Source organism: Engystomops pustulosus, chromosome 5 (assembly GCF_040894005.1).
Source record: "Engystomops pustulosus chromosome 5, aEngPut4.maternal, whole genome shotgun sequence".
NCBI classification, from domain to species: Eukaryota; Metazoa; Chordata; class Amphibia; order Anura; family Leptodactylidae; genus Engystomops; species Engystomops pustulosus.
In genome coordinates, this window is record NC_092415.1 from 45,411,035 (window position 1) to 45,435,232 (window position 24,198).

General features: G+C 41.4%; 1 protein-coding gene across 4 annotated transcripts in view; it reads left to right on the forward strand.

The window, feature by feature from the left end:
• The window catches only part of ASPH (aspartate beta-hydroxylase), a 103,854-nt gene that overhangs the window by 51,338 nt on the left and 28,318 nt on the right, over nucleotides 1-24,198 (forward strand). For all 4 annotated transcript variants that reach the window (XR_011855698.1, XM_072151834.1, XM_072151837.1 and 1 more), the window contains 7 exons: nucleotides 158-184; nucleotides 1,159-1,203; nucleotides 4,194-4,229; nucleotides 4,456-4,482; nucleotides 5,917-5,955; nucleotides 7,578-7,619; nucleotides 8,659-8,703. Coding sequence is in view for 3 of the 4 variants with exons in the window: in XM_072151834.1 (XP_072007935.1) it covers nucleotides 158-184; nucleotides 1,159-1,203; nucleotides 4,194-4,229; nucleotides 4,456-4,482; nucleotides 5,917-5,955; nucleotides 7,578-7,619; nucleotides 8,659-8,703 (261 nt within the window). In the remaining variant the exon portion in view is untranslated. The remainder of the gene's footprint in view (nucleotides 1-157; nucleotides 185-1,158; nucleotides 1,204-4,193; nucleotides 4,230-4,455; nucleotides 4,483-5,916; nucleotides 5,956-7,577; nucleotides 7,620-8,658; nucleotides 8,704-24,198) is intronic.

The window sequence follows — 24,198 nt, forward strand, 5'->3', positions numbered from 1 at the left end:
GGTCTTTTGATACAGCAGTCCCCCCGCATATATAACATCAGCTCTGGGAAATTTCCGGGGACATATGATAAAAGTACCCACAGAAGCCACTATGATAAAAGCTTCTTTAATTGATGTTCAAGCATCAAATTAATGTGTTTTCTTTCTCTAATTGTAGAAACAACAGAAGAAGAATATGTAGAGGGTAAGGTCTCCGTGTACATTTAAACATGTCTGACTATGGATGGTCTTCAGATACTTTGTTTTTATTATATATCTTTTACATGTGTATTAAGCATTTAGAGCAGCGGTCCCTAATCTGATATTCTCCTTTCCCAAACCATCCGCAGCAGCCCTCTTCTCTTCACCCCACATCCCTGTCTGCACTCAGCTCTATAGATGGCAGGTGTCATGATGCCAGCTACAAAACCATGCACATCCAGGGCAGCGGAGAGGGGGGATTGCTATAGGGGACCTGGGGCAGTCATGAGGAAAATATGATCGTGGTGGGCTGTTGCAAGAAAGCGTGCAATATAATAGGGGAGGCAGCAGTTGCAGGAAAGGGGGGTTGTAGTGAAGAAGTGATTTGGAACAAATAAAGGGGTATATAGTTTTGTGGTCCCACAAGGGGTTGGGGTTTGATTTAAAAAAAAAAAAAAAAAAAAAATTGCTTACGTGGGGGAATCCCTAGCAACGTTTTTTTCTTCTGCTAAACTGCTGATGTTGTGTATGGTAGTCGACAAATGTTTGCCTAATGGCAAAACCTGTCAGTTTTTGAGAAAATATTTTTCTAATGTTTTGGACAGCTTCCAGTATTAAGTCCTTGAAGTGCAGAATTTAAGGCGCCAATAGGTCATACAGAATTAGTGACTGTACGATAGTCCCCATTAGTGTAATGCACATCTGCAGTAATCCAGATCTCCGATTCCCATCACCGTGCGGATGATGTCATGGTCGTAGTTGTTTATACGGTCGCCTTTCTTTATGCCGATGTTGCAGGAATCGCTGCCAATTTGCAATTAGCTTTGTTAAAATGTTGAGTTGGGATTTTCGTCTTGCAGTTTATTATGGCGGCTTCATCCTAATGAGATCAAGGCATTACGTACTATTGTGTGTTGTTTCAGCAATTTCACTTTGTACGTTTTTCAATCTTTAATTATTAGTTTCTTTCCCTTTTAGCTGCAGAGGATGCTGCTGTTGATTACAATGAAGAAGAGGTTGATGGTAAGAATCGTCTTTGTCAATGCAATAAATATATGATATATATGAATATATTTTTGCGGCCCAGGCCCGTAGTGATGCAATAAGTAACACGTTGCTAGGGTAAGCACAATACACTTGAAAGCAATTAAATCAGAACTTCATATTAAAAGGCTTTAGCGCATGTTACACATCAATAATTAGATGTGTCAAGAAATGATTAATGACCCGTAGAGGGCAATGTAACTGCAGAGTGCAAATTTAATGTAGTTTAGATGGTAACAGAAAGTACCAATGAAGAAATCTATGTCTACAGATCCCTTTTTGTGATAAATGCTCTAAAATCACAGTATAATGAAATTTTAAAGGGATCCTTCCATCTCCTCCACCAACTGCAACTCTTCATGTTTTAATAGGGGAAACTCGCCTGATTCCAGTGCAGTTAGAATTTTCTCTAGTTCCCACCAATTCCTGAGCAATCAGTGCTGGTAGTTTGGGCACTCAACATGCTCCTTACTGTCAGGTGGGTGGAGCCAGGCTGTAAACTACTTTCCAGGACCACCCATCTGACAGTACTGAGTTGAAGTGTCAGAAGTGAGTGCACTGATTGCTCAGGATTGGTGGAGACCTGAGGAAAAATAATTCATTGGGGCAAAGAGTTGGAAGGCATTGGGGGGGTAAGATGGATGTTCTTTATGGGGTGAATAACACTACGTGGTCTGAATTATAAGCTTAAAGGAACCATCTTAAGACTCCCTTTAAATATTGCTCAGAATATAATAATTTTCTCTGAAATGGCTGGCCTGGGAAATCATTACTTAAAGGGGTTTTCCCATCTGGGCATTCACATTTAATTTTTTTTTTTTTTTTTTTTATTATAAATATAACAATAAATTTACAGTAGTATTGTGGGTTACAAAGCATTATATCAAAATTTTTGCAATCATAAAATAACAAAGGAAAAACAGTTTGCAACCCATTTGACCACCACAGAGACTCCCACACCCATCCCTCCCACCCCACCCCTTCCAACCCACCCCTTCCAACCCACCCCTTCTGCCGTGAGGAAAAGCTACAGTAGAATCTTCTGATGTCCCTGCAGCTAGTCTTTTACCATCTTACTGTCTTTCTCTAGTTCTCAGTCTCTATACACCAGATCTTTTTCCATTTATCCAAGTATCCTCCCTTAACCGCCATCGATCTTTCATATTTTTTCCATTTCTCTACTTCTCCTCGGAATTCTTCCGGAGATGGGGCAGTCGGACACCCCCACTTTCGTGCAATAACCAATCTAGCCAACAGGAGAACCTTGTTAACCACCAACTTTTTCCCCCTTTCCCTGTTACAGAGCTGATAAAAGCTAAGCAAAGCGACCCGGGCGGTCCTGGGTAATTTTACTTTAAACGTATCTTCCAAGTATAGGAAGACCCTGGACCAGAAAACGTCTACTTTATTACATAAGAAGGATACATGAACGAAATCCGCATTCTCCAGGTTGCACCGTAAACAACTCGCATTATCTCTGAGTTTCATTCTAAATAAACTAAGGGGAATAATACAGTTGGTGCACGAAATTAAATTGTACCATTCTATGATTCCAAGAAAGGGAGGACAGCCCAATGCTCCTATAACATTTTTCCCAATCATCCTCCGAGAAAGCGCCCACATATTCCTGCCACTTTCTTTTGGAGGGATGAGTAACTCCTTCTGCAAGACCTTGAATCAGATATCTATATACATGTGCCACCACCTTATTCCCAGTGGAGGATCCCAATAAAAATTCTACCCCTGCATCTGTGCATAATTTGAACCTATTTTTATCTCTGAAATGGCTGGTCTGGGAAATCATTACTTAAAGGGGTTTTCCCATCTGGGCATTCACATTTAATTTAATTCATTTGCCACATGTAAACATTTCTTCAATTTGATGTTATTAAAAAAATGTTTCTGTGTGAAGATAATTTCTCATAAATGTAGCTATGTTTTCCCTTAGAAACGAGATGGCTTCCTTGGATACGACCACCTCTGCTGCAGGGATTGCACAAAGAAACAAAAGGTTATTGTATATAAAATGTCTGGGGGTTAGTGCAGGTCCCGCAGCCGTCCTGTGGTAATGATCGCTGAAGCCAGGAGGTTAGGCAGGACTTTATAGCGCATGTCTGGCCACCGCTGCCAAAATGTGAGGTGGTCGTATCCGAGGAAGCTATCTCGTTTCTAAGGGACAACATGGCTCCATTTGTGAGAAATTATCTTCACACAGGAACATTTTTTTTTAATTAACATCCAATTGAAGAAATGTTTACATATGGCAAATGAATTTAATTAAATGTAAATGCCCAGATGGGAACACCCCTTTAACATGATAAACTCCACCATACACAAGCTGGGAGGGAGGTCTGGCTTCCTTGCTCTTCCACTGAATAATACTCTAGGCAGGTGATATACTTATTCATAATGTAAGGCTAGAGAGGGAAGTGCATGTTGCAGCTTCCCCCACTTGAAACCCAAACGGGGAATTATTCCTTATTGTAAGCCTTCATACCAACATAAAAGTTGTAAATTAGTTGCAATTCCCAGCTCAGTGCCATCAATTGTACCGGCATGGCCTGAGGCTCGGGGCCAAAATCACTCACTGGGCCACAGAGTGCCGGCACCTGAAAATTCTACCCCCTGTCTTGTGCGTATCATAAAATCCATTTTCTCAGAGTATTCCATTATTCTGCATCTACACGATGCACTTTGATTGCATTTGGAAACACATTACAAGCGCATCAGGTTAAACTCGCCGAACGCATATGCATTTTGACCCAAACACTGATGCTCAATAAGTAGCAACGTTTTTTTGCCTATGAATAAGCGAGCGTACCATGTAACTGTTAATAGATGAGATTTATATTTGTTTTGTTTAAAGACCTATATTTCCAACTTCATTCTATTGTTTGTGATGCCTGTAATATTTAGCTTTTTTTTAATCTGTGGTTCCTTGACATTTTTTTTTTTTTAACACTTTACAGATATTCCTTTAGCTAATGAGCCAAGTGAACCAGTAGGTAAGTGCTCCCAGCTGCCTTACAGGTGATCTTATGTGTAAAGCTGGGGAATGTTTTGCTAATAATCCGCTGTCTGGCCCAAACCATATGGCAGTAGAGATCCAAAAATATTGACTTTGATTAAAAGTGGAGAGAATTCCAGGAACACTGGAATCAGGACAGAGTTTTTATTATTTATTTCAACTTACTCACTGTTTACATCTCTGTTTTATGTTTTATCTCGCAGAAGCTGCACATGAGGAACCGGAGAGTCGTAAGTACTAATGCTTACCTTTCAGATGTCTTGTACAAAAATTAAAATTTACTTCCTGTCTGTTAGGCTACATGCAAAAACGACAGCTAGCTTAGGCCCGCCATAAACGGGCAAGTGGGTGGCTGCACCGCAAATGATAGGGCCGGACATATGGCCTGATTTTTGGTGCAGCCGCTTAGCTCTCTACGGAAAGGGGAGAGGTGATCCCTCACCCCCCACTTCTATAGCTGGCTCTTAGCTCATAGCAGACATCTGCTCATGCGAACGTGTGCATGTAGCCTTAAGGCGTAACTGTAAAGTTACTGACATAAAAAAGATTTGGCACTGCTGGAGAGAGAATTTCATAACAATTCGAACATTACCTGAATGGCTCTGCTGGCTTCTTCCTAGCTTTAGATATATCTGGTGTATATATAACATTAGATTCTGATTGGGCTATTCCTAAAGTAGGTGGCCACTTCCTGGTTGTGACATCCGCTCACACCACTGAACCCAGAAGAGGACAGCATGTTTGTAATTGGCCAATCTGAAACATGTGATGAGTCAAATGTTTGTGAAATCACTGAAGGTCCTTTGCATCACTACTTTTAAATTATGCAGGATAGATTGTTTGTAATTGGCCGACCTGAAGCTTGTGATGAGTGATGACATCACTTCAGGCCCTACAGCCCCTCTCAACAAGCCTCCTGTCGTCTCTAGCTGTACTATATGGTTTCCATGGCAACCAGAAAGCATGGCAAATTAGAGATTAGCCCGCGGGCTAATTAGAGTAAATTAGAGAATTTCTTATTTTTGCTTGGTGCAGAGTTAGGCCAAAGTTGAACTTTAAAGTGGTACATTTTTTCCTCTTTATTTGTAGATGTTTTTAAACTTGCCATAGTCAAATCTTCCCTGTTATTGCCCTTATGACTGTGTTAGCTTGACACTTTTTCATTGTATGAGTTGAGACACATTCCAAACCCATATTCATTTTGAAAATGGCAACCCCCCCCCCTTTCATTTTTGTTGGATGAAAGCTGATGCGCCAAAATCCGATCGAGTGTGACAGAATCCCTAGCGCGATCCCCGAAAAGTCAGGAAACCCAATGAAAATGCGGCTGCAGGACCCTTAGTAAATAAGCCCCAATGTGTGAATGCAGCCTTAGTCAATATATCCACCTTCACTCCGTTGTTTCCTTAAAAAACATTTTTTCTTTCATTTCCCTGTAAAATCTATCATTTATAGCTACAATTTAGTATTTTGTAGCTTGCAACTAAAGCCATTTTACATGTTAATAACTAAATTGAAGTGACTCATATTAAGGCTTATACCACACTGCTGGATTTCGAGGGATGTGTTGTGGTATGTGAGTTGTTTATGACAAATTCCTATAATTTCCCTTTGTGCACGTTCTATATCTGCTTTTCTTACTACAAGTGTTTATTTTATTTCAGCTCATGAACATATTGATGCAGAACATAATGAAATACCTGGTAAGGATCAGGCTGCTCTTGAGTAATATTTCTGTTTGTATTTTGTATACTGTAAATTGTTGGGGTTTTTACTTCCTTTTTCTTTTTATCTACTAAATCATATATTTCCCTACTTCCATGTTCTGTTTTATTGCATATAACAATGTTAACAATGCAGGTTACGAAGAGCAAACATACAGACATACTTTTTTGAAAGCACCTTTTAACATATAATCTGTATAATATTTAGATAGACTGTATAATATTTATATAACATGTCCTTACATACAGAGGGTGTTGTGGGGGTGTGACCTCCTAAGGCTGAATCCTGCAACTTCTCAGCAATAATGTCATGTGACCAGGCTAACATCCATCTCGGTTACTTTAGCCTCCTAACATTAGCAAACTGTACTTTATGCATGTATCTGATGACATGAAGTCACAGCATTCCTGCATGTACTTTTACTCCTTTCCATGCAGGAATGCTATAATTTCAGGTACATACACGGGGTACAGTTTGCTAATGTTAGGAGGCTAATGGACCTGAGATGATGTCAGCCTGGTTCCATGACATAATTGCTGAAAGCTGAGAAGAAGTTGCAGGATTCAGCCTGAGGAGGCCACGCCCCCACGACACCCTCTGTATGCAAGGCAAGGTTATAAAGATGATTTATTGGGATCTGAGAGAAAATATGTTACGCTAATAGAAGGATGTGTGTTAGTTAATAGGGCTCCACAGGATAGGGCCTGACTTGCTTAATGGTGGGGGTCTCAATGAAGGGACCCCCATGGATCACATGGAACGGTGGTCCGATGTACCCCTGTTACACCCCTTGTAGCACCACCGAGTCGGCCGTAGCAGCCGGTCACGCGTGTGTGGGCTGTCTCATTCATCTATATGGAGCTGACAGAGATTGCTAAGCACCGTACTTAGTGGTGCTATGAAGGTTGTGACGGGGGTACTTTGGTCCCCTGTTCTAGTTATCGGTGGGGGGTATTAAACCTCTTGTGTCTTTATGGATTGTATAGGCAATCTCTGAGTAACATACCAGATAGGTTCTATAGGTTTGTTCTTCAGTTGATTTTGTATGTAAGTCGGAACAGGTATATTTTTATAAGTGTAACTCCAAATTCATTTTATTTTTTTGTCCGTGTAACAACTGGATTTTCAGAAATTTGGGACCAAGGATTAACGATAATGGTTCATTAGAGAAACCTAATTGGTCATTGTAGTCTGGGACTAAAGTCCAGACAGCATCAGCAGAGGTTAGAGGGTAGAGAGATCTGTGTGTAACTATCTGTATGTCGGCTGATCTTAAGTCTGGGGACTGTCTGTAGTTTGGTTTCACACATAGCCCTATATAAACTATGTCCAAGGCCACCTTAAGTATTAGGGAGTATTCCCTAATACTCCGTGTGCAGAGGGGGGCATGTCTGGGAGCACTATAGAGGAGTTCAACTCTTAGTTCTCATCTCTAGCCCAATATTCGTAGCCACAGACCAACTTCATATAGGGCTATAGGGTACACAAGTTTTCCGGTTAAAATGGACTTGTTGTGGTTTACTTTACCGGAATAGCCTTTATTTTGTGTATCACTTTGCCATTTGTACAGATTCTGATGAAACTATTTTTTTTTTTGCAGAAAATCCAGTTTTAGATGACAGGCCAAGTGAAAGGGCAGAAGGTATGTACTTCTATTTGGGTAATTGCCATTGGGTGAATGTCATTAAACCCCTTGCTTCTGATGCCCTTTTTTTCTTTTTTGCATTTATGTTTTTTTGCTTTCCTCCTCCCTATAGCCAGAACTTATGAGAGCTTGTTTTCTGTAGGACAATTTGTACTTTCTATTGGCACCAGTTAATATTCTTTGCTGTGGAACAGAAGGCAGCAAAAAGATCCCAAATACAGTGGAATTGCCAAAACTAAAAGCAGCTGCAGCACTTGCTTGTCGGCTTGTTTGGAGAGCATTCGACCACTAAGTCTTTTCAACACATCCTTGACTCAACACAATGTAACTCTACATCATTGTGCATCAAAAGATGTGGTAATAAAGTCGTGGTACTGTAAAGGGGTTGTACCACGTAATATTGTGGATGGGTGATATCCATCATGATTGGGGTGTCCAGCAGTCAATGTGTCCTGCCTCTCTATTGTCCAATCTTTCACGGTCTATGGAAGTTTTGGGAGGTGCAGAGCACTTTGCTATCTCCAGCAATCTCATAGTTGTTCAGTGGCAACCCAACCTGCCGCTCTATCAAATAAGGAGAACGGGACCCCTGTTTTTGTGATCCGCTAAAATCCCACCGGTTGGACTCTAACCAATAAGATTTATGCCTATTTGTCACATTGTCAATGGTGGTTTTTATTCTTGCTTTCCTTTTTCTTTATTTTTGTGCTACATCCTCAATATTTTTCAGATTTTTAAGCCGCTGATTCAATAATTTAAGACATTTAGCTAGAGCTGAGCAGTTTTCCTTGCTCAGTGAACATGAGGCAGACAAGACAAGGGCTCGTCTTTATTGCCTTTTATTGAGAATATCATCCATCCTGCGATACATGGCAGAGCTAAGGCCTTAATTGGATTCAGAGCAGGAAGTTCCTCTGACTTTTTAATGCAGAAAGTTGGCGGCGCTACAAGAGCAATCTGCTGGAACAGACTTTGAGAGGATTTCATTTTATTACAATGGTTTTTCATAGAAAATTGAATTCTTTGTTTCTTGCAGAACAAGATATAGAGACATCAGAGGGTCAGCAAGGAGATCATACAGGTAAATAGAGTTTTAGCGACTTATTCCTGTAGCTTGAAGTTCTGCTACCGACTTAACGTTTTAAACCAATAGTATGTTGCAATGTACGTAAAGCACAAATTAAGGGGATGTTTTATTATTGTAGCGGAATAATAATTTCAAATCTAAACGTCATAGATTTGGAGCACTCATTTGCTTACTTAAAGGGGTTGGCCAATTTACCTTATGTTTTTGTAATGTGTGGGGAACAGGATATTAGGTTACATACATCCATGAAAAGTTCTGCTCCACTTTCTTGATATGTAAAGTGAAGCTTCCAGTATTTTACCTCATCAACCAGACATTTTTTTCCATAAAATGGCCGCAGATCTAGGGTCATGTGATCTCTATCTGTCCATGAACAATCGCTCTGCCAGGACCTGGCTATAGTATTTGTGAATATGAGGTCAAAGTCCCGGCAGGGGGATTGTTCATGGACAGACAGTGATCACATGACCCTCCATCTGCGGTCATTTTATGGGCAGGAATATCTAGCTAATGAGGTAAAAGACAGGAGGCTTCACTTTACATATCAAGAAAGCGGAGCAGAACTATTAATAGATGCATATTGGTAAATTACCTAATATCCTGCCCCCACACTAAGACACAGATTACAAAAAACATGAGGTAAAGTTGCTAACTCCTTTTAAGGAGTTTTTCCACAAAACAAGTCCACTAACTTGATGATCGTTGGGAGTTTCAGTGGTACGGTAGAGATGAATGGAGCAGAACGAACATGCACGACTGTCTGCCCTGCTCATCTCGGAGTCAATGCGTTTTTCCTATGATGCTAACTCATCCCTTATTTAAAGAACTCCCTGCAGGTTTCAGTAGAACAGGGGACCCCCTGCCAATGATGTGCCAGTGATCATTGCTCCATTCACTTCAGTGGAGCTACACAAGATCATGCAGAGAAGTGAATGGAGCTCCAGGCACATTGCACACACACAAACATTGATGTTCCATTCAGAGTCTCCATTCTCTCACCCTTTGGGGTCCCAGCAGTCATCAGGATCTGTAACTTATCTCCAATCCTTGGCATATGAGAGTTATTTTCGTAGACTACCTGTTCAAGGCCCTAAGCACACAACCGTATAAAAACAGCTGTATATACAGCCGGAATATGGCCCCATGCATTCCAATGGGCAATACGCCATCCATGTATATGGCCGTATTGTCCACCGTACCGTAAGTCAGCCATATAAAAATATAGAGCATGTCCTATTTTCCACCGTATTTCCGTTTCGTACGGCACTTAGAAGTCAATGGGAATGTATAAAATATGGGCTAAATACGTGCTGCATACGGCTGTGCAGTATCCAAAACCAGTCGGAGGTGAATTCTGCGAGCCGAGATATAGTCAGCCATCTATCATCTGCTAGCCCACTGTATTTTATACGGATATGGTTCAGATACAGTGCAATACATCCCGTATTTACGGCCAGAATACAGCCGTATATACAGAACAGAAAAGACCATACGGTCGTGTGCATGAGGCCTAAGTTTTCTTCCATTATTAGCGGCAGATGTTTTGACTTTCTGACATGAAGAATAGATGCAAAGACATTTCATAATTCTACTATATTGCAAGTTAACTATATATTGGAACCTGAGATCATGACTCTAGTTATTGGTTCAGAAGCAATAACTGACCTGATCAGTTCTGGCATGGAATGGAGCGAAGACCTGCGCAGGCGCGGCACTGCCAACTTCATGCTCTATGCCCCCCACTTGTACAGGTGGCGTAAGTGGTGGGTTCCAGGAGTTGTGACTTTCTCAAGGTTTTTAAGATGCAGTACAAGCCAAGGACACCCCCAGTGTCCTTTCTGGAGGCAGCATGTTGTAGAGCAAGAGGAGCTTAGCGGTTTGTACATAGCATCCTATCTGCAGTCAGCATGTTATATAGCAGGAGGAGCTTAGCTGTTTGTACATAGCATTCTATCTGCAGTCAGCATGTTATATAGCAGGAGGAGCTTAGCTGTTTGTACATAGCATTCTATCTGCAGTCAGCATGTTATATAGCAGGAGGAGCTTAGCTGTTTGTACATAGCATTCTATCTGCAGTCAGCATGTTATATAGCAGGAGGAGCTTAGCTGTTTGTACATAGCATTCTATCTGCAGTCAGCATGTTATATAGCAGGAGGAGCTTAGCTGTTTGTACATAGCATTCTATCTGCAGTCAGCATGTTATATAGCAGGAGGAGCTTAGCTGTTTGTACATAGCATCCTATCTGCAGTCAGCATGTTATATAGCAGGAGGAGCTTAGCTGTTTGTACATAGCATCCTATCTGCAGTCAGCATGTTATATAGCAGGATGAGCTTAGCTGTTTGTACATAGCATCCTATCTGCAGTCAGCATGTTATATAGCAGGAGGAGCTTAACTGTTTGTACATAGCATTCTATCTGCAGTCAGCATGTTATAATAGGATGCTATATACAAACTGCTAAGCACCTCCTGCTATATAACATGCTGACTGCAGATAGGATGCTATATACAAACTGCTAAGCTTGTATAGCACATAGCTTAGCATTTTGAACATGGTGTCCTATCTGCAGTCAGCATCTTGTACAGCAGGAGGAGCTGAGCAGATTGTACATAGTGCCCTGTCTGCAAGAAGCATGTTTATAGAGCAGGAAATAATAAGTAGTTTGATTTTATACCCATGCGGCTGTACTGCCCGCTGGTTGTTTTGCTGGCCCTGCACAGTTATCCAATGTGGAAATATGTTGTACTAACTTTATTGGACATATACTATAAGGGATGTGTCTGAGGCTTAGAATTATGTTTACAAAAGTCACTCTTGTTTAAATTGCGTTAACGATTTTTCGTGTATGGTATGGTCATGGTTTCTTCTAGCCTGCTATTCAATGCTTTGTCATGCAAATTTCTGTGTATTCTATTAAAGGGGTTGTCCACTTTCAATCAAATAATTGATATGAATTGTGTAATGAAAAGCAATTTTCCAATATACTTTCTGCATCAATTCCTAGTGGTTTTCAAGACCTCTGCTTGCTGCCCTGCTTTAGAAAGCTTCGCCTTGACCAGGAGCCTAGAGCACTTTTTGGGAGTCCTCTCTGTAATTTGAAATAGTAGTCCTACGTGTGAAAACAGAGGACCCATAATACATCACTTGGGACAACTCAAGGTTGTGTTATGATTCCAGCTGTGTTGTAATGTACATTTATAAAAAACCATAAATCCAGGAGTTCCACCTTAAAATGTGTTTGATGTGCACATGGATCAGTTAAAAAAGTTTTGGCAAAACTGACGTCATCCAAAAAAAAATCAATTGAAGCCTTTTATAGTCAGGAAACCAAAACAAATCTGCTGCTGTTGTCGGCACAGGGAATAATCCGGCGTCTCCGGACGGCCTTGGATACTACAGTGAAATTCTTGTTGCTGTGTTGTGTTCTCATGGATAATGAGACTGGTGCTTGCCCAAAGGATAGCAAATTAATGTTTTCTGTCCCCAAGGAAACTTAATTTGGCACAGCTTCCTGTCCCCGGGGATTTTAATGTGGTTACGCTGAGGAAGTATTAAGCGTTCTCTGTGTAAGCTGCAGCAGACGTGGCGACCACAAGCTTGAGCAATGTATGGCTGGATAAAACCAAGTGACAATCATGTGCCGAAATAAATAATGAGTGTGAGCACAATGTATAGCCGGGATAGCTGAGAGTTGTCTGTTCTGTAATACAATACAGGAAGGGATCATGATGATCCCTTGATCAGGCAGTGGGTTTAGTAACCGGTGGTCCCAGGGACTGTGAAGCCCCCCAGAAAATAACAAGCATTTACTAAATCTTTATGATCATTATCAAATATGGTCAGGAGGGAAGTCCCTGGAGAGATACTTGTCATTATCGGTAGTCAAAGACCTCTGCTAGAAGTCACTCACAACAAAGAAGCTTTTGAGTAGCTCAATGCAGAAAAGCAGGGTGAGGACTTGCCTTCAGAGCATAAGCTGCAATCCTACAATATGGATGCATTTTCAAAGTTTTGCTTCTTTTTACTAAATGCTCATGCTACATGCGCAGCCCTTGTGTGGCCCGATCCGACGGTCTGCACACAGTGAAGTGGATTGGAGTCCCTTCATTATATAGAAACTTAATGCAAGGACATCCTATCTGCCGGCCAAACAGCCGCACTGGCAATGTAATAGTTAATAGAGTTCTGGTTCGACTGGTAGACGGGACATTCTTGCAAGACTTTTCTATATAATGCAGGGACTCCCGTCCAGTGCTTTATGTGCAGCCCGTAGGATCGGAGCACCACATAGCCTGTCCTGTATACGCAGGCTGCACAAGTTTGCATGCAAGAGCTCGAACACTAGCGCAAGAAAAAAAATACAATATACTTTTCCTGCACCGGCTTCTTGTTTCAGCTCCGATTGGTTCAGCAATACTCCCATTTTGGTGTGTCAGCTATCAGGGGACCAATTGACAATCGGTGGCGTGAAACAAGTGTCATCACTGAGGGCCCCCTGTGACCACTGATTGGATAGTGGTAATTTACTGACCGGAATACTGCAGCTAGAGACCATCCCCAGAGGTTACAGTGGGCAGAGAGGGGTCATATGTAGAGATGAGCAGACCTGAACTTTCCCTTCGGTTGCATCCTGTGTGCCCTAGCATATATCAGATTCGCAGCATTGATTCTGCTGACCGATCATAGCAATGGCTAGTTGGCCATGGATGTCAATTTCCTGGATCAGCTGTTTGTTCGCCAATCCAGCAATATATCCATGTCGCGTGGGGCACACCCAAACAGAAAGTCCGCTCATCTCTATGCGAACTCTGTCAATCAGGCGTTACTATAGCCTGTAGTTCTGGGCGGAAGGATACGTTGACACAGTTATTACAACACAACTGAGCTTGTGTGGACTCTGTTAATTTATTATGTACCTTCAGCAGAGGTAACACCTAGTTCCTTCAACGGAAGGTTTCGACCATGTTTAGAACATCTCCTCTAGTGTATATGTAAGGTTTTTATGTTACTGCTATGATCTAAAACCAAGTATATTTAAATTCTTTGGTCATAGTAATGTGGTTACAAATTTTATTTTTGGTTAACTAGACAATGGAAGCCCAGGTTTAGAAATTGGGTTTTAAGCTTTCATATAAGGTTGGATTTTTAGCTTCAAAATTGTATAGTACAATATATTGCCAATGTAGTTTTTGCCTTTTTTTCCCCCTAACCCTAAATGCACACCACAAATAGGATAGCAATACCCAACACAAGACTTCACTGCCCGCTCTCCCAAAGTTTACACGTAAAATGGCATCAGTCCTGTTTATGATTTTTTAATTTATTTTTTTTTAACGTGTTCTGATGTGGCAAAATCATTATTTTACATGTATTTGGTTGGTCCTTAATTTAGATCTCCCCTTATTTTTACAGATACTTAAGAAGTTCAAAAAGCCCGCCCCTACATCAAGAGGACCAGCCCTAACCAAATACTCCTCAAGGGAACAGAGGGTTTAATGGAACCCATGAAGTTTATTGCAAAGCGGCAGTTCCTGAGTCTCTGGGAGAGAACACTATCACATTAGACTCTAATTCTAGTTTTTTGTTGTTTTTTTTTTTTTTAGGGTACACTTTTTATGTCTGACTATCTTTTTAAAGCTTTAGGTAATTTTTTTTTTAGACTTCCGTTTTAATCTAGCCAAGATCTGTGTGGGTTTTCCTTGTGTTTTTCTGTTTTTGATGTTGCATCTGTTTGTACCTACCCTTCTCAACGAGCAGTTTTTTTGTTAATAATCTATTTATGAGGTAGAAGCAGTGGGTCTGTATTTTTTTTAGATTTTAATATATAACTTATGTTGTGCGTACATACCTAGACCTTTTGTAGGATTTGTGTGAGCCTTATGTGAGCTTGTGTAATTTATAATGACTAAATGACTCTTATTTGGAAGACTAACAAAGCGAAGCTCATAGTTCTTATATTTAGTGTAGGAAGAGATGGTGGTCTCTTTTTGTTCTTGCGTTTGACTAACACACTTTCTAGGTTGGTGTTTGTGTACTACAATGACATTTAGGTTATAATACACTACAACATGGGGGTTTATGACTCGACCCATGTTCTGTTCTACTTTCTCATACTGGCAATTGAGTAGCGAATGATTGCACCTTTTAGGGATCAACTTATATACTATGCCTAGACAATCACTGCTTCTGATATTTTATTAATGTTATAGCAACTTCTCAGACTTTATAGTATTTTTCTACTGATCTCTTCCTCGGGGCTGGACAGTACTCAGGGGTTCAGGACACATACATGGTGTTAGTAGTATGTTCTGACATGGAGCCAATATTGACCGTACAGTGTAGACATTCAAAGGGGATGATGCCTCATAGGTTCTCCTCGCTAATGTGAAAAGTGGCCTCTCTCATTGCCTTGTGTTAGGGCTTTGGATGTCTGCACATTGGCAAGAGGTTTTTTTTTTGTTCCACAACATAAGCTATACATGTGTGTACACTGGTGTGTCCTGTCAACGTGGCTCGGTCGTGTTCTTCCAGGAGTAGAGGGACATGAAATCTTAAAAAAAAAATGAAAGGTGGTTTATGTACAAACTAAAACTTGAACTAAATTTTGTCGCAGAAAGCACAAGAACTTTTTTTTAATAATTTAGAGGATATTGGTTTCCACTTACCTCTTATCTTAGAACCTCTTTTCAAGTACTTTGGTTTGAGGGTTAAGGTTTATTGGGTTAAGGTTTTTGGACTCGTGAAAAGCCATATTATAAAGCTTCCCCAGTACAAGTCAGTTGGCCACTTCTTTTTCTAGACCTCGGCGTTGGCTGTGTGTATTGTATGTAATTGACAATGTCAAATTTTGCTCCTATTTTATTGTTTGGTTTTAAGGGTCATTTACCACTAATAGATTACTTACCTAAAATAGAAGCACACAATTATGTCCATGGTAATCCCTAATCCCGTAATACATGGCCGTTGGTCGTACTTACACCGAGGGTATACCTTCACTTCCATTCATGTAACACTCCGGGGTAGAGAGAACGAGCAATAATCTTCCAAAGATGTGATTTTTACAACAATGTAGAAGAAAATTACTTTTATTTTGTAATTTACTAATGTGTTTTTACCAGAGCCATATTTTATGAGAGGGATCAAAGATGACGGCTTGCAGTTGCTTATTTTTATGTCTTCGATAAAAGGAAAAAGTATAAATCTGGGGTTTACGTTCTTGTCTAATGCGTTATATAGCTAATCCTTTTACCTGACAAATGATTGCGTGAAATAAGATGTCATGTTTGTATGTGATAATAAACATAGGTTGCTGCTCATGTTAGGAACGTATTATGCTGTGAGATGATTTTACTTGGAGCTTGTTTATCCCATACTGATTTGTGTAAAAGCTTGGTGTTTTCTGAAAGTGTGCCAACCTTGATGAGGTTTATAGGATTTTCAAGATAATGTACAGTAATCCTCTTTCGTATTTTTGTCTGAAATAAAAATACAGAAGAGTAAACGGATCTGTGTGTCGTCATTGGAAAGTGATGTATTATTTCTTTGAAGACTGGCTACTGTTACAAGAAAATGATTTTGTCTACTTGCAGTCTATATGAGACGCTGCCAGTCTTGAGGCATATTGGCAAAAATGGGGGACATTCATCGCACACTGGCGCTTATGCAGGCAGAGTCTCTGGCCTCCTGGTGTTTTCGGTGGGGCGGTGGAGCCAGCGTAGAATTTCTCTACAGCCTGTGAACTTTCATCCGGTCCCCAGCCGCACCCGCCTTCGCGATCCTGCACGCTGGCTTGGCGCAGAGGTGACGTAAAAGGGGGATATAGTATTTCTTGACGGTTTGCTAGTAATTGCAATTATTTCATGGTTTGTATACCAGAAACACCCCCCCCCCCCCAACCATATTTAAAAGGAACCTAAGCAGAAATTGACCTTATAAACCACTTCCAGTATGGGAACTAGATAAACAAATTCCAGACAATGTTTTCTTTCATGGCCCAGTGTGGTGGCATCAACCAGAAAATAAACTTTGAAGTGAGATGTAAATTAGTTGTATATGGTACAAAGCGTCTCCTATTCTCCTATGACATAATTTTCATTGGAGATTCTTTGTAATCAAACCAGGACACAGGTGCAGCAGTAAGGGAACTCAAAATGGATGGGGAGTAGAGACACAGGAGGAGAGGGGAGTGCCTGGAGCGCCACCTCATGGATACACTGGATCTCTGCAGGAAAAGTTCCGCCGATTGGACCCATAGTAGCTAATTTGAATACTATGAGTCATAGGTATGAGATTAAATTACAAAAATAACCATATATACTCGAGTGTAAGCCTAGTTTTTCAGCACAAAAAAAACGTGCTGAAAACCAAAACTCTGCTTATACTCGAGTAAAAAAATATAGGTTTTACCAGGTTTTTGTGGTAAAATTAGGGGCCTCGGCTTATACTTTGGTCGGCTTATACTCAAGTATATACGGTATATAAAACATATGAAATATGTTGTATATGGTTAAAAAGTGGCTAAGGAGATTATTTGTGACATGCTATGTTCTGTGTTGTTATTCCAGCTGATAGGTGTCCTCACAATGTTTCTGATTGTCGTAATATATTCCATAAACTTATTACAACTCATAGTATTGAATGGAGCAGTATGATCCTTGCTCAACTTGCCACCTCATTGAGTTGGTGAGAATAGGACTTGTGGTTGGTGGGGATCTTATCAGTTGAACCCCTACTGGCCGGTTTTTTACCCCTGGGCCACAGGATACTTGGTAAACCCCGTTAAAGAGGACTTTTAACCACCTCTGCCAACTCTTTGCATCAGCCCTGCTCTACTGATTGGATTGGCAATTGTTTTTTCTTTTTTACCTCAATACTCCCCCAGTTATTAGTGCCATTAGTTTTGGCAACCATTGTACTAATTCAAGTTTTCACTGCTGGGCAAGAGACCTGAAGAATAAAAGTTTTGCTATAATCTTAGGAGAATTTACCAGTTCTCTATGATATGACATTCCACAGAGCCCCCTTACTGCTCCATGCATATCGATATTTCTTGATAGCCTTACATGTATGTATAGATACCTTGCAGCAAACCTGGAACTGCAATAACCTCAGGTAGTGGGAATGCTGAATACCACTGTTCCATCCTTAGATGCCACTACCAGTTCTGTTATTGGATTGTGCCCCCGTAAATGAAATGTCCACTGCAGGGCCCCTCCATTTACAGAAATGTCTACATTGAGCCCCCTTGGAAAAAAAAAAAAAAAAAACCTCTCCTCTCGCTTCTTTACCCCGCGGCTCTGTCTTCTCCTCTTCTTGCCCTTGTGGCACGCAACACCGTGACGTCACATGACCCCGATTAGTTATAGTGCACACCGGCTGGAAGAGGAGAAGACAACCGCAGGGACGGGAGAAGAAGTTAAAGGTGAGTATAGAGGGTTTTTTTTTTTTTTTTTTTTAAACCCAACAGATATGGGCAGGCATGGGCCCCTGGGAAGCCGAAGGCCCCGGGCGCCCGCTCATACCACCTATATGAAGATCCACGATTGATTGCTAATGCTGCCTAAATCAATTTCCAGTGTTGCACCATGCTTCTCACAAGACAATCGCCTGCTTATCTGACGGGGTAGTACTCCAAGCAGGAATAGCAGTCATCCGGGTGCCAAGAAAACACCCAAGTACCTCATTACTATACGGCTTAAAATTATATTTCCTCAGAAATGAAGGTAATTTTGAAATTGTGCTGACCACAAATTACAATACTGGAGATGTGGTAGACTACCTTTTAATTTCTATCTTATATCATCACATCACATCAACCGGAGCTCCGATATCAAGCAACCATGCAGAAAGCACTAAGGAAAATAAATTCTCCAAATGGAATGATGGAACAACCATTTTCAGTGCGCTATTAGATTAGCATTTTTAGTTGGCTATTCAGTAGGACGTCTTTCATATACTGATGTGTCAGATTAATCCGGGCCTCAAATAATAGCTGCTGGTAAGACAAGTTATGCTACATTTTATGGTAGGTGTATATATAAAGCTCCCTCGCAGTAATAAATTTTATATACATACAGCCACCTGTAAAGTAATGCGATAATAAAACTGTACTTCTCCCGCTCCACCGGTGTTCTCTTCTCTTCAGTCAGTCTTCTGGTGCAGGTGTCAGTGTGTTACATTACTGCGCCAGGACGCTGACATCCTTTGTGCTCCGCGGTCTGTGGCAGAGCAGGCAATATATTGTTCCCTTCCTCTGCCTTAGATACCAGTATTCTGGCTACCGCCTAGTTCTCTGTATCGGCAGCTGGGGAGCCGTACCCGTACATATATTGGGCGTTTTTTACAGCCATGTGACTGCCCCAATCACCCAACCAATAATCCGGCCCTGGCTGACCGTCTATGGCAGTGATGGCAAACCTTTTAGAGGCCGAGTGCCCAAACTACAACAAAGACCCGCTTATTTATCGCAAAGTACCAACACAGAAACTTAATTTGTGATTTATACTCCCTTCTCTGTCACAGTTTTCATTGATACCAGCACCCTGAGGACACCAATAAAGCAGAAAATAGTCCCAGGTACAGCTGTCACTTTAAAATAGCTCTGTGCACAGCAAGTCCTGGGCTGTCTGGGACTGCAGGAAGATACCTAGAGTCATCTCTGGTGATGGCCTGAGTGCCCATAGAAAGGGCTTTGAGTGCCACCTCTGGCACCAGTGCCATAGGTTAGCCATCACTGGTCTATGGGATCATACACATGGTGGTGGATTACATGTCCCGTGTATGAGCCAATTGCCTGAGCCGCAAATCATGGCGCAGGTCCTACGTGTGCCTGTTTTCTGCCTTTGGCACATAAGTGTTCCTCAAACCCGGATTACACACAACCCATCTGTGGTGTAGCCTTAGTCCTTGTGGCTAGGTCCAGAAGATTGCTTAGCCTTATGATGGAGATGTGGTCTGCACCCTGAGCCGTGCCTTTTTATAATCTCCTTATTTTTTTTTTTGTTCTCCGGATATGAATTATCATCACTAGAGTAAAAGGAGAAAGGTAGAACTATTTCTTCATGAATAATGGATCTGTTTTTGCCGCTAATGTTCACGTATGTGAGAAATGACAAATAACACATAATCATAGGTTGTGCTTCACACAGATTTATTTCTGGATATGTACATGAATTATGTCTTATCTTACATGTGGAGCATTTTGTCAGTTTGTATTGTACAGAATTCTGCATTTTCCCCCTGGTTTCTAATGCTGTTGTCACACAATTTGGTCCATGTTTACTAAGGTCCTTGCACCAGACTTTGCACATTCTTTCTAGTGCCAACTGCTTGTACATGTATTTAAGAAGTGTCCAAGACACATTTGTGGTGCACTGGACACTTTCGTGTTCCAACTGCACTACAGGCGGTCCCCTACTTAAGGACACCCGACTTACAGACAACCCATAGTTACAGACGGACCCCTCTGCCCACTGTGACCTCTGGTGAAGCTCTCTGGATGCTTTACTATAGTCCCAGACTGCAATGATCAGCTGTAAGATGCCTGTAATGAAGCTTTATTGATAATTCTTGGTCCAATTACGCCAAAAATTTTGAAACTCCAATTGTCACTGGGGCAAAAGAAAAAAAATTGTCTAGAACTTCCATTATAAAATATACAGTTTCGACTTACATACAAATTCAACTTAAGAACAAACCTCCAGACCCTATCTTGTATGTAACCCGGGGACTGCCTGTATTCTTCATGTGATACAAATCTCTGCACTATAGGGGGTGTTCTGGTGCTCAGTTGGACCTTGTGCCACATTTATCATGCAAAGTCCAACAGAAGTGTGTTGCACAGCCCATGTTAGAGGTGCACCAAAAAAAAAAGTGGTGCACTCTGCCGGGGCAGTGCAGGGGGCCCCACATTCATAAAGAACATGAGCCAGAAATCCTGAATCTGGCGCCCCCTGCACTATACACAGGGAAACTCTGCTGTTCTTAGTAAATCAAGAATCAAGGGGCATGTGACCGCTGCCATAAATCATCCATTAATATCCACATCACATACAACTGGTTGTGCCACCTATACACAAGAGGAGGCATATCGGGGGTATAATTGACTTCATCAGCATCAGTTCATCCAGCTAAACACTGGTTCTCACCAGTAGAAATACAGTCCTCTGATGGTGGGGTCCATTCAAACTTTCCCCACATTTGCATATTTTAAGAAGTTTGGTCACCAGGGTTATTAAATTAGTTTGTGGTGACCTTGTACAAGTGGATGTTGATGTGGCATTTCTTGGCATTTGTCGCCACCGCAATACAGCACTAACGGGGGTAAGTCCCGCATTGTACCAAGGGATGACATAAGCTCATTGTCTGAGATGATGTAGGTGACTAAAGTTCTGCAGTATCTTCTAAACTGAGCAAACCTTGGTAAAATGGGGGGGGGGGGGACGGGAAGGGGGTGGAAGCTGATACCAAGGCAACACTGCCAAAAACTGTGGAGTATAATACAATAGTCTATTGTAGTGAGAGTAACCTCTATAAAGTCCATCACCTACCCTTACTTTAAGGGGTTGGAACAAGTATGATTGTTTTTACAATTGTTCCACTGGATGATGGGGTCCTGACTGCTGAGACCCCCTCCAATCACAAGAGGGGTTACCCAGTCTATCTAATTTTTCGGAGCAACATGGGGAGCCTTCACCCTGCCGCTCCATTCAATACTATAAAAGTGTCAGAAATTGCCGAGCACACAACACTCAACTATCTTCATCACTCTCATAGACAGTGATTGGGAGTGCTGGAGATACCTGAGCGCTGTGCCTATCATAGTATTGCAAACTCAACCAGCCACTCCAGTGAGAACAAGAACAAGAGTCTCATCAGTCAGATCCCCACTGATCAGATTATGCCCTATCCTGTGAATTGGGAATAACAATCAAACTTGGAACAACTGCTCAATGAGTTGTTTGAGTCTACATGGAACTGGTGAGCTTTTGCGACTCATTAACACACTCCAGTCCTGCATTATGTTGTCTTTTGATGCTGTGCCAAAGATCTTGGGGCTTATTTACTAAGGGTCTGCGGATCGTATTTCCGACTGACTGTTCATGGTATTTGGGATTTGCGCCGCTAGGACAGGTATTTAGAAGGGGATTATGTCACATGCGTTCGGATTTTGGCGCAGCAGCGCCGGCTTTCATGCGACAGAAATCGGGGGCTGGCTGTCAGAAGTCTGACTGATTCGGACTGAGTGCGGAATTTAAGATTAAAATTGTGTCGCAAGCAATGCACTTACATACATCTGGAAGAAGACGGCGAACTCCGGCGGATCTGAGCGGGGAAGCAACACATGCAGGATATCGGGCGCACAATCTTACTGAATCACCGCAGAGTGCATGATCGTCGGTCAATGCACTTTAGGGAACTCCTCCGGACGGGTAAGTATATGTGCCCCCTTATCTGTTCTTATGACATGTAGAGATGAGGCCCAGGATCATCGTTATATCTTAAAGTGTCCAGTAGGTGGCCCCAGTATTCTAGTTTTCTGGTCCTTGGTAACTGCATTGTTTGCTGCGTTACTCAAATTCAAGAGGATTGTAAGGATTTTGTGTTAACATAACATCACATAGATCTTTGCTTTACCCATATGTCATAGCTTGAGTACATCACATTGCAGGAATTATGGTTGGCCTAACTATCTTTTTTTACAAAAGCTGCAGAGCTGGAACCAGATCCACATTTTTGGGCACATTTACTCATTTAGGGCTTCACCACACATGCATAGTCCTTGCATCATATTGATCTTTGATGCAAGGAATCCCCGCTTCCCTGTTAAACAGCAGCCCAGATACTGTAAACAGTTATAATATCTGAGCTTCTGTTTAGTGGGGAAAGCATCATAGATCAATATGTTTCTTGCTTCATAGATGGATAGGATGCAAGGAATCCCATCCCTGCAGTGTGGTCAAGATGTGACACAGGACTCTGCATATTCTGTGATGGATTAATAAGACTGTGGGGCCCATGTTTTCCAACCTCCATACAACCCCTATAATAAATCTGGCACTTACCCAGGTAAACCCAGTGCTAGCGCCAGACCTGATTATGTGTCATATGCATCTTAAGCATCTCATCATCTCATCTCTGTCAACATCTGTCTCATCTCTCTTTGTATGTGTCAGTTACTAGTTCAATGTTCAGAAGGTAAATTAAAGTGTATATAAACCTTGTACCCTGATAATCTAATCACACCTTCAGCTCACAGAACTAAAAGGTTCATGAAGTGTCCTCTTAGAGAGCCCCCCACCCCGTAATCTTACACTGACCATAACTGATAGGAGCTAAAACAGCAATAAAACTGAGTAAAAATGTAAAGTAAAGGGTTAAAAATTATCTTTATTGTGTAAACATCACTAGGGGATTGAAATTTGAGATATTTCTTTCGTGGGCAAACCCCTCTTTAATCTTCTATAGAACCTAAGATATAGATTTCTAAAGTGCCTCTCCCCCTTATGCCTCTGAGACTGATTCTCTTGCAAACGACGTTTCCTTCTCATTGTCACATGATTTTGGGGGTGATTTTTTTATTTTTACAGGTGAGATTACACACAAAAAGAAAGAACATACCCTACCTGAGGTTGTTGCTAGTTTAGTGTGGTAAAAGTAGGTGACCGGTTCCCTTTCAGAACCTTAGGCTAAAATATTCCTTCCTCTAATTACAGCTGAGCTTGTGCACATCACTATGATACAAGGTGTTCTGAGTTAAACTTGTAAGACACGTTATTAAAAAGTTAAAAATATTCATAGACATTGTATCAGGAGCGGTGTGAGTGCTGAATGGAGACTGTCCCCGAATACAGAAGGGAGCGGGAGCATTTCCTGCTTTGTCAAAGAGAAGCTTCTTGTCAACATAGAAAAGGCTGATAAAAGTTTTTACATGAGTTTTTATGACATATGAGAAAAGTGTTTGTGTGGCAGTTAACCCCTTCGTGTGCTGGAACCCCCTTTACATTAGGGTAACTTGGTAATCTCTCCATTGGTGATGAAAAGAGTAACTGTATCCAGCCACAGGTTTTTTTCTACTAGATTCAGCTCCAGAGTTGTGACCATTTCTAGAATATCACCATTGTTTTAAAGGGCATTTACATTTAATTAAATTCATTTGCCATATTTAAACATTTCTTCAATTGGATGTTAATTAAAAAAATGTTCCCGTGTGAAGATAGTTTCTCATAAATGTAGTCATGTTGTCCCTTAGAAACGAGATGGCTTCCTCGGATAAGACCAGGTTACACTCTGGCAGCGGTGCCCAGACTTGCGCTGTAGAGTCCTGCCGGACCACCAGGATTCAGCATTCATTACCACAGGACGGCTGTGCGACATGTAGTAACTCCAGGACATTTCATATACAATAACCTTTTGTTTCTTTGTGTAACCTCTCCAGAAGAGGTGGTCGTATCCAAGGAAGCTATCTTGTTTCTAAGGGACCATACGA